Genomic DNA, 15,483 nt, shown 5'->3' with positions numbered 1-15,483 from the left:
AAAACTGAAACTTCACAGAAATTTTTAATCACTGTAATTCATTTTTATAATGAGAACTCAAAATATTCAAGAAAAAGTACAATAGGTGATACTCAGAATGCTCAAAATATTTAAGGTATCGAGGAAGTAATTAAGCATATAGTAAAATTTAAATATATTTCCCTTAAAAAAGACTAAAGTTTCCTGAAGGGAATAAAGCCTTAGTTGTTTGGAAAATTTGCTTATTTGGAATATCTCAATACAAGTCAGTATTGAATAAATAAGGCATTTATTGTGTGATGGGAAGGTGGGAAGAAGGGAGTATAATATGAATTACTGAGCTAAGGTATTAATAATTACTTTAAATAATAGATGTAGCATTAGTATATTTTTCTGTGAAAATCTTGAAACAAAGACCGTTTTTGTTGTAGGAATTGGCTTGCAAAGCATTTCATTTTCAGATTGACCATTTGAAAGTATTAGAGCTTGTCTCCGTGTGAGAGAAGGTGAATTCCCTCTGGCAGAGTGGTTTCCGCAGGTTCACTTGAGAGGGAAGGATAGGAGCTAGTTGATTCATAGTGGAAAAACACTGAAGAGAAGTTTCCCCGCAAAATAACACACACAAATTTTAGAAAAACAGAAATTGCTTTGACTCAATGTGACAAACTTAAAAAAAAAAAAAAAAAACAGCTTTAAACAGCTTTCGCTTTGAAACATCATATGACACTTCTGTTTTGAAAGGTTGCTTTGTCAGATACAGATGTGTGTTTTATAGTCTGTTTCTCTGTGTGGTTTTGTCATGAGCATGCTCAATAGATGCTTTGTGGTACAGGTATCTCATTTATCCCAGTTCTAAATTTCGAGGGAGATTTTTTACTATACAATAAGATTCATGTACAATGACCTCTGGAGTCACCAATCCTTACATTATTATAGGTCTCTTAAATTGAAACCTAGGAAAAGTATTTTCTTGTCCAAAGAGCTGACTTGTTTCCTTTTTATGAGCTCTGTGTAAGCATCATGTTTTCACTTTATCTTGGCTGCTAGGAAGCTTAGAGCTGAGTTTGATAGTCTTCTTTAGCCAGGTTCTTGATAAGATTTCTCTTTTGCCATAGTGACTTTTAATTAGTTGGCAGCTGAAGTATGTTTTATGGGTCCATTTTTTTGTTATAAGTCCCCCCAATTTCCTTTCTAGGAATAATTGACTATATAAACAATAAAGGAATGTATAACATGACAGTTTGGTTGGATCAGGAATTTTCTAGGAAAAGCATCCACTAAAACTGGGGATTCTCTCTTTGTACATTGATTTTTGCATCTCTAGGACCAGAAGCCATGTCAGAACTTGTCTAAAAACTAGGAAGGATTTGGAAGAGGCCTTTCTGCTAACTGATTTGTAGAGTTCTCTTAAACTCTCTGGGTGACAGGGCATTACCTAGTAGCCAAGGTTCCATTAAGTTCTACTATTCTGTGTTCCTAATGCATAAGGAGGCTTAGATGGATTAAAAAAGTGTGTTTTTTTTTTCCAGAAGATATCCTATAGTTAGATATGTGGCAATAATTATTATAATAAAAAGAAAGCAATCCTAAGAATCATCCTTTTGATATAGAGAAGAAACATGAAGAGAAATGGAAATGCTTGGGTAACTGGAAGAGGCTACAGTGCTGAAATTTAAACTTGGGAGACTATTCCACAGTCTATAGAGAATTGGCAGTTTGGGTCTTTGGTTGTTTGGCCCATGAATTAATCACTCAACAATCATTTATGAACACTTCCTGTATGCCATGTATGATACCAAACACTGAGTTGGAAGATGAGCAAAAGAAACACGGTCCTTGCCCTCATGGAGTTTCCAGCCCAAAGAAAAGAAATAATAGATTTGTGAAAGCTGATATTTTCTTAAAAGAAAAAGTATAATAAATGTAACAGGCTTGATGGGGTTTCTGAATTTAATTAGATACACAGATCTGATGCTGGACTGGGCCTGCTTAGCTAGGCACAATCCTCCTGTCTTTCTCAGGCCCACTGTTCCTCAGTCTGCACTGAGTAATTCCATGGAACCACTTGATTGGCCCACAGCTGTCATAAACTCTGGAAATTCCAGCTCCATTGCTTCTCCAGAGCCTTTTAGATTCACCGTGAAAGGAACAAGAATGCACTTGTGCCCAGGTGGTCACAAAGCTCCCTATAAACCATTAGCTCTCACTTTTCGTTGTAGCAGAAGCACCTGAGCAGCCAGCTAGTTTTTCTAAAGAGGAAGGAATATGCTTTAGTCTTGTAATGTGGTTTGACATATACATTAAGCTGGGTAATTTGGCATTCATGCTAAGCATTTCCTTCATTCCTTGAAAACCAATTGTTGACTGCCCTGATTATATATAAAATCCGTAAAGTAAATGTGTTTCAGTTCATGGCTCAGTTTGTACACGTGGCTATAATTAGAAATATTTTGTGTGGCCAAACCAAAGTTTGTAGATTTTCCTTTTTAAATCTCTTTTCTCTTATCTGTAATCAGGACTAGTGGTTACTGGCTATGATTCAACTCCCTGGCAGTGTGGTTTCCCCCTCTGTCTTTCCTAACACACTCCCTTACATCTTGTCTTGCTGCTCACCAACCACCCCAGACCCTACACAGCAGTCCTAACAGAACACTCACCAGTCCCTGAGTTGATCCCTTGCAGTGTGTCCCATTCCTCCATGGTTCTGTGCACATTCTTACCTCTGTTTCTCCTCTCCTTTTCTTATTTGTCAGACACCAGTTTGCTAGAGGTAAAAAGAGAAAATAGGGGAGATAGCTCAGAGGTACAGCATGTGCTTGGTCTGTGCGAAGTCCCTCATTCAGTCCCCAGAACCATGGGTTGGGAAAGGAAATTAGTTTAGTGATTATCTTAAGTCAAGATCTGAGAGATAAAAAGATTTAGTAATATCATCCCTCAGGATTAAAGAGGAGCTGCTTCATATCCCTTAAAGTCTCACTTTGCCATAAAATACTGCATTATGAGGAATTAAGTTATAATTTTTATTATGTGACAAAGTTGGGCTTAATATTGCAAATCTAAATCAATAACGCATTTTCCTCTTAATAAAGAAGCGTACTTTCTTTCACTTATTTTGTATCTGCAAAACGTGAGGTAGGAGAAAAAAAGAATCTGTTTTCTTCCATCCTTCACACATTCCTATTTGTCCTTAGTGTCTAGGCTGAGACCAATAACATCTCATAAATTTTAATTTTCCCATAAATGAATATTGTAGCAAGTGTCCCCATCTGTCTTAGCTTTCTTTAGCTCTTGTTAGAAGAATAGGAACTGGTACATCATTTGATAGATCAAAGCCAATAAGAGAAGGTTGGCCAAGGTGGTGCCAAATTATCCTCCTCCTGGATTGCCAGAACTCCCCACACAGGCACAAATCTGGACTGTTTTCACCTTGTTTAGAAAATGGCAGAATGTACCCAGAGAACAGGAATTTTTACTCCTATACTGTAATACTGTGCATAGTTTTATTTTAAATCTCCCCAGCACAATTCTTAGATATATTACTTTGGGGAGTAATGGCTAGGGAGTAGTATAAGAACATCTTATCTTAGATATTTTATTAAGCATTCTAAAAGCTCACAGAGAAAACATTCTTCAATTGAGAAAATGTTTTCATTCATTTATTTCTCCTCCCCTCAGGGGACTTAATGTCTCTAATAGTACTTGAAATTTGTAAAGCATTTTTATGTATAATGCCTCATTTGATCTACAAGTTGAGCCAGTCATCGAGTAAGAGGGAGGGATTGTAGTGAGATTAAAAAATAAGGTCAGAGCTGGGGGTGTAGTTCAGTGGGAGAGTACTCATGAGGTCCTGGGTTCTATCCTAAATACCACAAAAACATCACAATGACAACAACAAAAACAAGGCCAAACAACCAGTAAGCAGCAGATACAGACTGAAACTGGCTCCCGTATCTACTGGTCCAGTACCCCATGCTTACCTAATGCAAGAGCTCCTTTAAAAAAAAAAAAAAATTGGTGTGAAAACCAGGGCCTTGCACATGCTAATAAATACATGTTTTACTACTGGGCTATACTCCTAGCTCCTTAGAGGCTTCTCTTGCTGTGTCTAGTGGTGAAATCTGTGACATGCCCCCTCTGCTGCCTTGTCTCAGGTCATAAAAAGTACAAAACAACACCCCTTCCTCCTGAGCAGCACAGACCCCCTCTGTGGACACTTCTGGGTGGTATAATGGTATCCTGCTTAGGTGGAAGGGTCAGTGCCCTTTGCAGCTTGGTACTTCCCAACACTTGAAGAATTTAGATTCTTAATGAAGCTCTGATCTTTGTTTCCTTTCGAATACTTAAAAACATAATTTGAACACAGGAAATTCTTCAACATGGTTGCACCATAATTTCAACACAACATATAGAAATATGCACTGGCTTTTGGCCCAACAAATGGGCATTTGATTTCTTGGAAGAGGGCTGGTTTGTCAAGAGGAAGGCTTGAATTTAGATATTTGCCTGGAGGATGAAAGGAACTAGGATAAGATATGCCTAAAGAGCTGAGCTGTAGAAAAATCTGGGCTTCCCCCCCCACCCCCGAGAAATCCATATTGCAGGATTTAGAGCATTTCTTTTCCTACCAGGGATAAATTCAGCTTCATGTTAAGTTTTATTGTTGAAAACCCCAGGTGGGGGCCATGCGGGAAGGAGTTTAATGGTGGTACATTCCGCAGCTCTATCCCCAAGGGGCTGTAGATCCAAAGGCTTGTAATTTGAGATGGTACAAACATGAGCACATGTGTACAGATCAGGCTCCAAAGCAAAGGGCCTTCCAGGTGTTTTTCCCTTGGAGCTTTGTTTTTGCATCATATCCTGGTGACATTCCTGTCTCCTAAAGCCAGACTGTGCTATTGCCGGAGAAATCATCCTGGGTGCCCTTTCTTACAGATTCTGACATCCCATGGGGGTAGAAGGGATGTTCAGCTTAAGGACAGAATAGATCCTGTAGTGCCCCAGTCCCACAGTCTGTGGGAGTTTGTCCCTCTTTGCAGCTGACAGCATTGCGGAATTCCCTGTGGGACGATAACAGAAACCCTTATGAGCCAATGGTGTTGGTGGAATAAAATCTCCCCACTGCGATGTCTTGGTCCCAGGCTATAATGTTACCCCTTAATTCCCTCTGCATCTTTACCACTTTTATTACAGCTGAACACACGCTCCTCATTAGTACTCTGGGTAATATGGGGAATCAGAGCGCTGGAAATTATGTGGAATAGGTACCAGATGTTTGTGTCAACTTGGTATGCATTAGTGTCGAGAATGCTTGCAGATCACGTTTATTAAACGTGAAGATTACTTATGATGCTTTCCTCTAAACAATACCCTCCCCTCATTATTTTACTCTGTGTCACAGGAGGTGTAACATTAAGAATTTCTTTGGGGATAGATTAAATTTAAAGTGTGTACAGCAAATGCATCTGTTCCCAAATGCTTTGTCTGCATTCTATCAAGGCTTGGGGCTGGCCCGCAGCCAGCGTGGACGTGGGGGTTCTGTAACTGAGATTGGAATGCTGTGTTGTAGTTAAAGGACATAATGAAAGGGTGAGTCCATTTTCATTTTTTTTCTTTAAGTAGAACTGGGAATTTAGATGTTGATGTTATAGTCAGATCTTTGAAATGTTTCCCATGTGTCCGGATAATCAAGCATTAGTGAAAAAGACAAAGAGGACATTTGGTAAAAATGAGAAAGGAACTTGTGCTTCCTCATTGAGTTTATGAGGTCTTTTAAGTCAACTAAAGGTTACAAGTGTGAACTGAGAAGTTTATTTATCTTCTCAGACCTGAATTAATGTTTACGGTTGGCCTGTGAATCTGTTCAAGCATCCCTAAGGTGAAAGACAGGAAAGTTCAAGTCGAAACCAGGTGGTACTCTGTCATGAGAAGAACCCGGACCTAGAATGTGATACATCCAGGTTTGAATTCCCTGATATCACTTACTGGTGCAGTGTGTTCATTGGTAAATTCTTAACCTCTCTGAGCATTAGTGTCCATCACTCTAAGATCTGATTGGCTCACCGCGGCCCCAGCAAACTTCCAGCTGATTGGCTCCTCTGCGGTGATGCTTATTGGGCTGTTTCCCTGCCCTTTCAGACCACGGAGCTGCTCATTGGGGGACTCTTTTGGCTCTGCCCATGCAACCCAGCCAATCGGTGAGCGGTTGAGAGGCTGGCCGGAGGAGCCGGTGGTGGCAGTTGGGCCCTGAGGGAATTCCTGAAGCGCTTGTGTGGTGTGGCATGTGCGTTCAAAAAATAAAGTTCGTTTCTGCTTGACAAGTGGCTCGTGAATTGTGCCCAGCCAGACTGCGGCAATGTTTCAAGGACTAGAAACAATGTGTGCAGAGGGTACCCATGATACTCCTCCACAACAATAGTGCACCCCTGGCTCTGTCACACCAGACCTAGTTGCCTCAAGTAGCCTAGCTGCTGAGCAGGCTGATGGGTGGGAAGCTAACTTGATGCAGGTGTCTGGTTGGCAGTGGCCTTCTCAGGGTGTCTGTCTCTGGCCTGGGATACCTGGTAGCTTTCTTCTACAGGGTTCACTGGTGTCTGTACTGTCTCCAGGTCAGCCAGGGTTTCAGTCAACAGAAGTCACATCTTGTGGGGGGATGGGATCAGGTGTCCATCCTGGTGGCTGAGAGGGTGTAAAAGCAGGAAGGACAGAGCTTCGCTGCAGGTCAGCAGGGAAGAGGTCAGTTCAGACAGAACACAGTACCCAGGAGGACTGTGAGAGGTCAGATTTCCCCAGGAGCCAGGGAGCCAAGAAGGATAAACTTGGTTAAGACCATAGAAAAGCCCAATTTCTTTAGGAATAACCCCAAAGAATCCTGGGCAGGGCGTATACTAGATGCCCAGAATAAGTAGAAATATCCAGATTGGGAGGTAGCAATGAGGTCTGTCTCTGAACGTGAGCCTGTATGTGCCTTGTGTCAGGAAGCACTTTACTGAAATATGCACCCAGCTCTGTGGCTTGCAATAATTTACTTATAGTAGGAATAATAATAGTTTTTCTACTCACTTTTCAGAATTTCCATGAGGCTTCCAATATTAAGTGTCTATAATATGCCTTTCTTTTAGGAGGTAGAGGAGATTGGCCACTGACTGAGCCACACTCCCAGCGCTATTTTGTATTTTATTTAGAGACAGGGTCTCACTGAGTGGCATGTTGCCTTCCTTTTGCTGAGGCTGGCTTTTGATCTCTCTGTCCTCCTGTCTCAGCCTCCCAAGCTGCTAGAATTACAGGTGTATGCCACTGTGCCTGGCCTATAATATAATAATAAAGGCAAAGGCCTGAGTGTTAGCAAATACTGTTGCTCTCAGCCGGGATTTGTTTCTTCTTCACTTGGTCTATTGCTCTTTACTGTGGTGAAACAGTTCTGTCATGTTGATTAGGATCTTCACCAGTGTGCTTTCGGGCTTGCTTATCAGTCTCATGACACCAGAATGGATTGGATTACGTAGGGAAGAGCACATTGTGGGGTTCCAGCCTGCAGCCTCTGAGGCTATCCTGTGGACCTGTTATTCAGCAGCTCCAGAGTGCTCCGGGCACCACATATATGAGTAGCTGACTCACGCAGGGTTATGAAACATGTTCTCCTGGGCTCTGGTGCCTGGGAGGTGCTGCCCTTGGGCCAAGGAAGTCCCTGATGCACCAGGCCACCTTGTTTCCTTAGAAATGTGTGGTAGAGCCTGTGGGGCTGATCACTCTATTTCCAGAGAAAGCTTTTCTAAGTGGAGCCTGATGTAGTTTTGTGTGGGCAGATTGCAAGGACCCACTGTGAACCCAAGGGCAAAAATAGCAGGTGAGGAAGGCAGGTGAGATCTTGAAGATCAGCTGTGGCTAGGAAGAGGGACAAGGAGGTTTGGGCTGGTTGTCGAGGTGGCAGGCTGAAGCTGGGGATCTGAGGTGTGGATAAGGGAGATAGGGGATCCTCCAGCTACCTCAAGAGGGTAGAAGAGCGTTCAATAAGAGAGGACGGCAAGTTTGTGTTTCCTGCTTTCTGTGACAGTTGAGGGTGGGGAACCCAACTGATTGATTCTTAGCAACTTAGGACTTGATTCTTAGCAACCTCAAACACTTCTTCATTTCGCGACTGATTTCCACCCCCCTTTGGTGTACAATTGAAGCTTTGGCTTTTAAAGAACAAAAGGAAGACCTCTAGGATAGTCTCCTGCTCTTGTGAAATCCATTAGACATGGATCACCTCATGGTTCTTTCTTCTCTACTCAGTAATGTTGGCGTGTCCACTATGTGAGGCTTACTGTGTTGGGGGAAGGTGTACAACAATAAACCAAATGGCGGTCCATTCTTTTGTGATATTTGCAGTCTTTGGGAGAATGTAGATGTTAAACAAATAATTATGCAAATAGTTGTGTTCATCAAATTACATGAAGTGCTTTGAAGGGAAGTAGAGAGTACTGTGAAAGTATGGGAAAAAAAAAAGGTATCTAACATAGTGAGAGGCAAGAGAAGCTTCTTTAGACAAGATCAAGCATGTTCAGGTTGGTATGGCCGTAGAAGCTTCCTTTGGAAATGTGAAAAATGAGCAGGAGTTTGTCTTTCCAAGGCCCAGGAGGGAACAGAAATGGTAGGGGAAGTGTTCATGGAGGAAATTTGGTATATGTGGAGGCTCCTGGGAAGGTTGTAGGTTTGACGAAGTAAAAGAAGGAGAGTATATTAATGCAGATGGATTAAGCTGCCAGTTCCAGAAAACTCCAGATGACTTTGGACTTGAATAAGAGAAGAGTTCATATGTATTTCATGTATAAAAAAGCAGTCCAGAGCCAGTCAATCCAGGAGTTCTGTGTTCATCAAGTACTCAGGCAACTTCTTAGTGCTTTGGCCTCCTCAGCATATTTCTTCAATCTGATGGCCAAATGGCTGCTCTAGCACTACTGTCACATCAATATTCCAGTCATCAGGAAGGACAGAAGAATCCATCTCTTTCCCTTCACAAGGAAACTTCCTGGAAGTTCTCTGTGTCATCTCTGGCTATATCTCAGCCAAAATTTTGTCACATGGCAATACCTTGTTGAAAGTGGGGGCTGTCTCCTTATTCTAGCCTTAACTAACAGTTGGAGAAAAACGAGAATAATTGATATTGGGAGACACTCGAACAGGTTTATGCCTCAACCAAAATGGCTAAGACACAGTGAGCAAGTTCCAGAGTTTTGAGAGATGAGGCCCAAGTAGGAGGCAAGGCCAGATCTGGAAGGACCCATGGTGAGATTTCTGGATTTTGCCTGGAGAGCAGGGAGAGATCACTAAGTCCTTTTAAGCAGGGCAAAATCTGACTTACAGAGTTTATTTTCATTTTATCTTCTCTCTTAAGTTGTATTCACCCCACCATTGGTACATTCTGTACTCTTTGTACATAGATCCAGTTATTTTTTTATGGTAAGTTCTCAGAGGGAAACTGTTGGGTCAAAGGATATGTACTTTTTTTTTTTTTCTAGACTTTTGATATTATCGAAAAGTTAGACCTGTTTGCTTTCTCAGAAGTGTATGTTTTCTGGGGCATTTTTGGCCTGATTTTTTTTAATAAGCATCCCTTCCCCCTCAACATTTTTGTGTGAAACATTTCAACATACAGAGATGTTGAAACCATTGTACCGTGAACATCCAGATTCCAGAATTAATGTTTTGCAATAGATTCTTTATCAAGCATCTATTCATCTATCAATCTGTCTTATTTTTTTAGGTGCATTTAAGAGTAAGTTATAGCCTCAGGATACTTTACCCCTGCATCTGTGATTCACTGAGCTTTTCTTCTTTTTCTTTAAGTTGGACTAATACTACCTCTTTATGGTGTGTTGGAAGGATACATAGCACCTGTCATTGCCCAGCACATAATAAAAACTTATTAAATGGGAGAAGTTTCTTTATTGTTTTTACCAGAACAGTCTGACACTGTGTGTTGAACTGTTGAAGACAACTTTTCTTACATACTCTTACTGATGGTGATGGATAATTCCTGAAATTTTTGTTGAGGTTGTTGTCTTTTTCACATATTAATAGCTAAATCACATGTTGTGTTATTTTTTTCTTTTTCAAATTTGGAGGGAAGACTTCAATAATAAACTTCAAAAACTCCAGATGGTCAAGAGCACTCTATGCTGAGTGTGTCAGTCAACTGTCCATTGCTGCAACAAAATACCTGAGATAAACAACTCAAAAAAAGGAAAGTCTTATTTTGGCTCGTGATTTCAGCAACTTCAGTCCATGGTGTCTTGGCACTAGCACTGTGGCCTGTGGCTACATAGAAAATTCTGGCAAGAGTGTGAGTCAAAGAGTACTGCTCACCTCATAGCAGCTGGGAAGCAAAAAGAGACAGTGAGGAAGGGTCCAGGGTTCTGGTATCTCCTTCAATGGCATGCCCCCACTGACCTAACTTCCTTCCACCAGGCTCTATATCCTAAAGGTTCCAGCACCTCCCTCTAGCTCCACAAGCTGGCAACCAAGACTTTATAGCACATGGGCCTTGGGGGACATTTAAGATCCAAACCATAACATTGAGTATATTTAAACACTGACCTCAGAAGGTCCTTATAAAGAAATGCTGTCTTACACTTAATCAGAGTATGCTCTGGGGCATTGCTTTCTCTCTCTTTTTTTCTGATCTTGAACTGACTTGTATTACCCACGGATAGAGCTCAGCCCAGAAAGAGGGGTTCTGCTCTTCCTGGATTCCAGCAGAACAGAGAGAAAATAGGCTCTGAGGCAAAGAATTCTTGCCTTCTTCATTAAGGGGGTTTTCCTCTTTGGGTTAGATCTTGCTCTCTGATTTGCTTCCTATTGAGTTTTTACTCTTGCTTTGTTGTAGCAATGAGTCCATATGGTGATTTTTTTTTTTTTTTTAAGGAGGATCCTGGTGGGCAGTGGTGGCATCAGAAGGAAGAGGACCAGTCAGGCGGATTGTAGCCCTTTTTGCAGATGTGTTTGGGTCAAATGACAGACTAATAAGAGCTTTGCACACTCATACAAAAAATGAAACTTAAAAACATTTGTATTTGTGTTTAACTTGTGATTGTTGCAAATTCACTTCAGAGGGGTTCCCAGTGTAAGTAGCTCTGACCAGTGTGTGTCCCCGGAATTGAGTAGGAACAGAAAGACTTTCCCTAGTGTTTCAGAGTGTACCTAGAAACGTGTGTGCCTCCCGCCATTGCTGCCACAACATCTTCCTACCTCCTGCTTTCTGAGAAAGCAGCTGGGCACAGTCCAGCGATACGGAGTGGCAGTGATTATTTGAGAAGGCACATACTTCATTTCAGACCAGATTGCTATTATCAACCTAGATAATTTCTGTGAGTCCTGAAATAGATTTGGCCCACCCGGTGGAGTGTCTGCTTATGACATAGTCGTGAGGTATAGGAGTGGCTAGTTCTGAACTCCATTGTAGATTGGGGCTGCAATCCTAGAGAATACTTTTATTATTTAAAAGTCAGAAAGAGCTCATTGGAATGCAAGCAAGTCTTTTTATATGGATTCTATTTGAAATGGAGCTGCGTGTTCAGGTTCCAGGCTCCTCAGCTATTGAATGGGGATAGTAGCAGCAAGCTCACAGAGGTGTGTGAACATGAAGCATTATAGGGGTGAAGGGGAATTCCTCACTGTCCTCTGAAGGTTCTGGAACAAACTGACAAAGACAGACTAAAGAGGAGAAAAGGAATGCAAATTTATTATTTTATTCTATTTTACTTGCAGTACTGAAGAGTGGACCGAGAGGTGCCCTAACCTTGAGCTATATCCCAGTCACTTTTATTTTTTATTTCAAGACAGCTCTTGCTCAATTGGTCTCAAACTTTCTATTCTCCTGACTCAGCCTCCTGAGTTTTTGCAGTTACATACAAATTTATTAACCTGCAAAATGAAGTTGCTTCTAGGACTAAATGGCGAAAAGGGCTAGTCTGTTCTTCTGAAATCCCAATCTCTTAAATTTCTTTTTTTTTTTAATTTTTTATTGTTGGTTGTTCAAAACATTACATATTTCTTGATATATCATATTTCACACTTTGATTCAAGTGGGTTATGAACTCCCATTTTTACCCCATATACAGATTGCAGAATCACATCAGTTACACATCCATTGATTTACATATTGCCATACTAGTGTCTGTTGTGTTCTGCTGCCTTTCCTTAAGTTTCTTTTGGATGATTTTGATATATATTTGATTTTCTAAATTCCCTTTTAGACTCACTAGTTATCAATGTATTCCTCTGGATGAAGGACACCTTCTGTTTGATTTGTGTTGAATTCTTCTTCTCTTGAAAGAAAGTCAGAGATAAATGGAATAAATTGCTTAAAGTCTCATTTAGTTCTGGAGACAACTTATTTGTAAAGACTCCTCTAAAGGGTTGGCAGTGGTTTGATCATCCAGAAACACCCACTTTGAGGTAGACTTCATTGCTCTGAGTGGCTCATGTCTGTGATTCTGTCTGCAGGTCCAGAGCCTGGTACCCAGTGTGAGCTGTCTCCTGTTAATGCCTCCCATCCCGTCCAGGCCTTGATGGAGAGCTTCACGGTCCTGTCAGGCTGTGCCAGCAGAGGCACGACTGGGCTGCCACAGGAAGTGCACGTGTTGAACCTGCGCCCCACAGACCAGGGCCCAGGCCAGCCGCAGAGAGAGGTAGGTACTAGTGTCGGCTTTCAGCCCACCATCCACTGAGTCTGCAGAGATGCTTTTCTGAACATAGAATCCTTTTCTTCTCTTCAACAAGGATGCTCATGTATGAACACAAGAGAGAGAATAGCACTTAGAATAACAGATGGCTCCCAGAGCTTAGAATAACAGATTGCTCCCTGGCCTAGTCAACTTTAAGCTTTCTCTCTCTAGGGATTGCTTGGCTGCCTCCTTTCCTGGCCCTCCATATCAGGAAGCATGTTTGTATGAATTTTCATCTTCTAAGCATGACTGTGAGGAAGCAAGGTGCCATTCTCTGTAATTTTAATATGTCTCCTCATTCTCACCAGTGGCCTGTCTTTCTTCTGTCCTGCTTTGTCTTATGAACCTCTTCCAGAATGAGTCAGGGAAATGGGAACATTATGGAATAAAGCTATCAGCACTTTGTGTTTCTGTGAAAAGACCTGAGGGAAGTTTCTTATTACTGTCCATGCAGCTTTGCAAAGATGGTAGAGGCCTCAGCCTCCACTGCGAGGGTGAGGATGAAGGTACAAGCCCAGTGCTAACAGTATTTGCTCTGTTCTCAGCACTATTTGAGGCACTCATATGCTACTTCATGAAGCTCTATCATTTTACATGGGAATAAGCAGGTTCAGAGATAGCTTACTAGCTCAGGGTCATCACCTTCAGAGAGAAACAGCCTCCACTTTCTCGTGACCCATGGCTGAGATCATGGGTGCAAGGTCATCATACTTTTTTAAGAGGATGGACTTCCCCCAAGACAACATGCAGTTGTTATTCTTTCTGTTTTTTAGCTTCTATGTCAGAGATGTTATCACTCAGGTATTATCTCTTCAAGGAGAATGAAACCACAGTAAATCCCAATCACAATGAAGCATAGGAAAACTAATGTGGAATGGAATTTATCTTTGAGCTTTCTCTTGGTCAAGAAAGTAAATTTCCAGAACCACTTGTCTATGTGCTATAACCACCCTGTCCATCTGGGGGGAGTAGGGACAGAAGAGGCATGAAGTATCTTGAAGGAAAAGCAAACTGATTCTAATCTCATGAAAGTGTGCAGAGAGTTGGCTCATTTCAAAGACAGATCGCCTAGCCTTTCCAGCTCCATTGGAAATTATTGTTAATACTCTTGGTTGCTTGCCATTGTTGCTGCAACGCATATTTCAGGTCAGATTTCTTTATCCCAGTAATGTGTCTTTAATTCTTAACTTATGGGGGAGAGTTTGTGGTGGGAGGGGAAGGAGAGGAGGAAATGCAGCTCCTACCAGGCGTTGCTGACTCCAGCAGTTCTTCAGCAGCAGTAATTACTCATTTTATATATGCCTCTCTCGGAGGAACCGAGAAGGGAGAAAGTCCAAGCTGTTACAGAAGCAGCAACAGCCGAGAATTCTTGATGTTAAATTGTGCGGTACTGTTGTTGACTATGAAAATAGATTCAGCAAGACTACTGGAGCAAAAAGAAAAATACCTCAAGGAAGGACAGCAGAGTTCTCCCACACTTTTACTTACTATGTTACTTACTAAAATGGAATTCATTTTAGGACATGGCAGGGCTGTAAAATTAGGTGGCATCAAGGGACATAGTGCATTTGGTGTGAAAAGAAAGAGGGACTACGTAAGATAATCCCAAACTTGTTTGAAAACTGCATCTTTGTGCTCTTCAATATTTGTAGAGCATGTGTATAATTTGGGGCTAGTTATTTGAAGATATTTCTGAGAGGAGGCAACCAAGGGAAATTACATTATTTCCTTCTTTGGGGACCTTTAAGGATTAGATGGTTGTTAGTTCAATCCTGTTTGAAAACATGATGCTGGGATAACTGATATTTGGAATTTCCATCAGGCTCTGAGGTGCTGTCATTTCAAAGCCCTCCAGGTATTTTGTGTATACAGAGTAAATATAGAGGACGACATCGGGCAGAGAATGAATGAATTTGTTGGGGGGTGGCAGGATGTGGGTGAAGAAGTATTAAATACTACTTGTTCCCTTCAGAGATTACTATGGAGAGAAATTACTACAGTTGTGCAAACAGTTTTGGAAAAAAATCTTTTGAGCCATGTAACCTAGCAGTTCTATTCCCAGGTTATATACCCAGTAGAAATGAAAACAGGTCCCCACAGAAACTTGCCCATGAATGTTCATGTTAGCATTATACATGATACTCAAAAGATGGAAACAACTTGAATGTCCATCATTTGATGAATGGATAAATAAAATGTATATTTATAGAAAGGAATGGAGTACTGACATATGCTATAACACGGATGAACCTTAAAAATATTATGCTAACTGAAAGAAGAGAGACACAACAAACCCTGAATTATATAATTCCATTTTTGTAAAATTTCCAGAATATACAAATTTATAGAGTCAGAAAGTTAAATGAATGCTTGTTTAGGATAGATGGGGAAAGGAGGAAATGGAGGTTGACTTACTAATGATTATGGTTTTTTGGAGGGTGGGGGGTTAAAATGTCTTAACATTCAGTGGGGTGATGGTTGCACAACCTGAAAATATAATAAAAACTGTTGAATTATATTTTAAAGGGTGAATTTGATGGTATGTGAATTTTATCCCAATAAAGCTATTCAAAAAAATCATTCAACCTGCCAACGTGTTCTAATTAGCCCATAAAATGTACCTTGGCTCACTTCACTTTTTTTATACCCAAATTGCTTCCTTCTCCTCCAACCTAAACTCACGCAATTCTTTTTGCTATTCTCAATGGATACCTTTTTTATAGATATGCTATAATACGGGCTGTGCAAAAACTAACAGCTGATTTGTTTGGGAGCAATAGTAGGAGGACCAGAGGCAGCC

General features: G+C 41.1%; 1 protein-coding gene across 3 annotated transcripts in view; it reads left to right on the top strand.

Annotated features, from left to right (window-relative positions):
* Window positions 1-15,483, top strand: part of Tgfbr3 (transforming growth factor beta receptor 3) — a 188,104-nt gene that overhangs the window by 59,190 nt on the left and 113,431 nt on the right. For all 3 annotated transcript variants that reach the window (XM_071618045.1, XM_071618043.1, XM_071618044.1), the window contains one exon: window positions 12,463-12,647. In XM_071618045.1, coding sequence (XP_071474146.1) covers window positions 12,463-12,647 — 185 coding nt within the window. The remainder of the gene's footprint in view (window positions 1-12,462; window positions 12,648-15,483) is intronic.

This window comes from Marmota flaviventris, chromosome 10 (genome assembly GCF_047511675.1).
Source record: "Marmota flaviventris isolate mMarFla1 chromosome 10, mMarFla1.hap1, whole genome shotgun sequence".
In the NCBI taxonomy this organism is placed as follows: Eukaryota; Metazoa; Chordata; class Mammalia; order Rodentia; family Sciuridae; genus Marmota; species Marmota flaviventris.
This window is presented reverse-complemented; position numbering and strand designations above follow the sequence as displayed.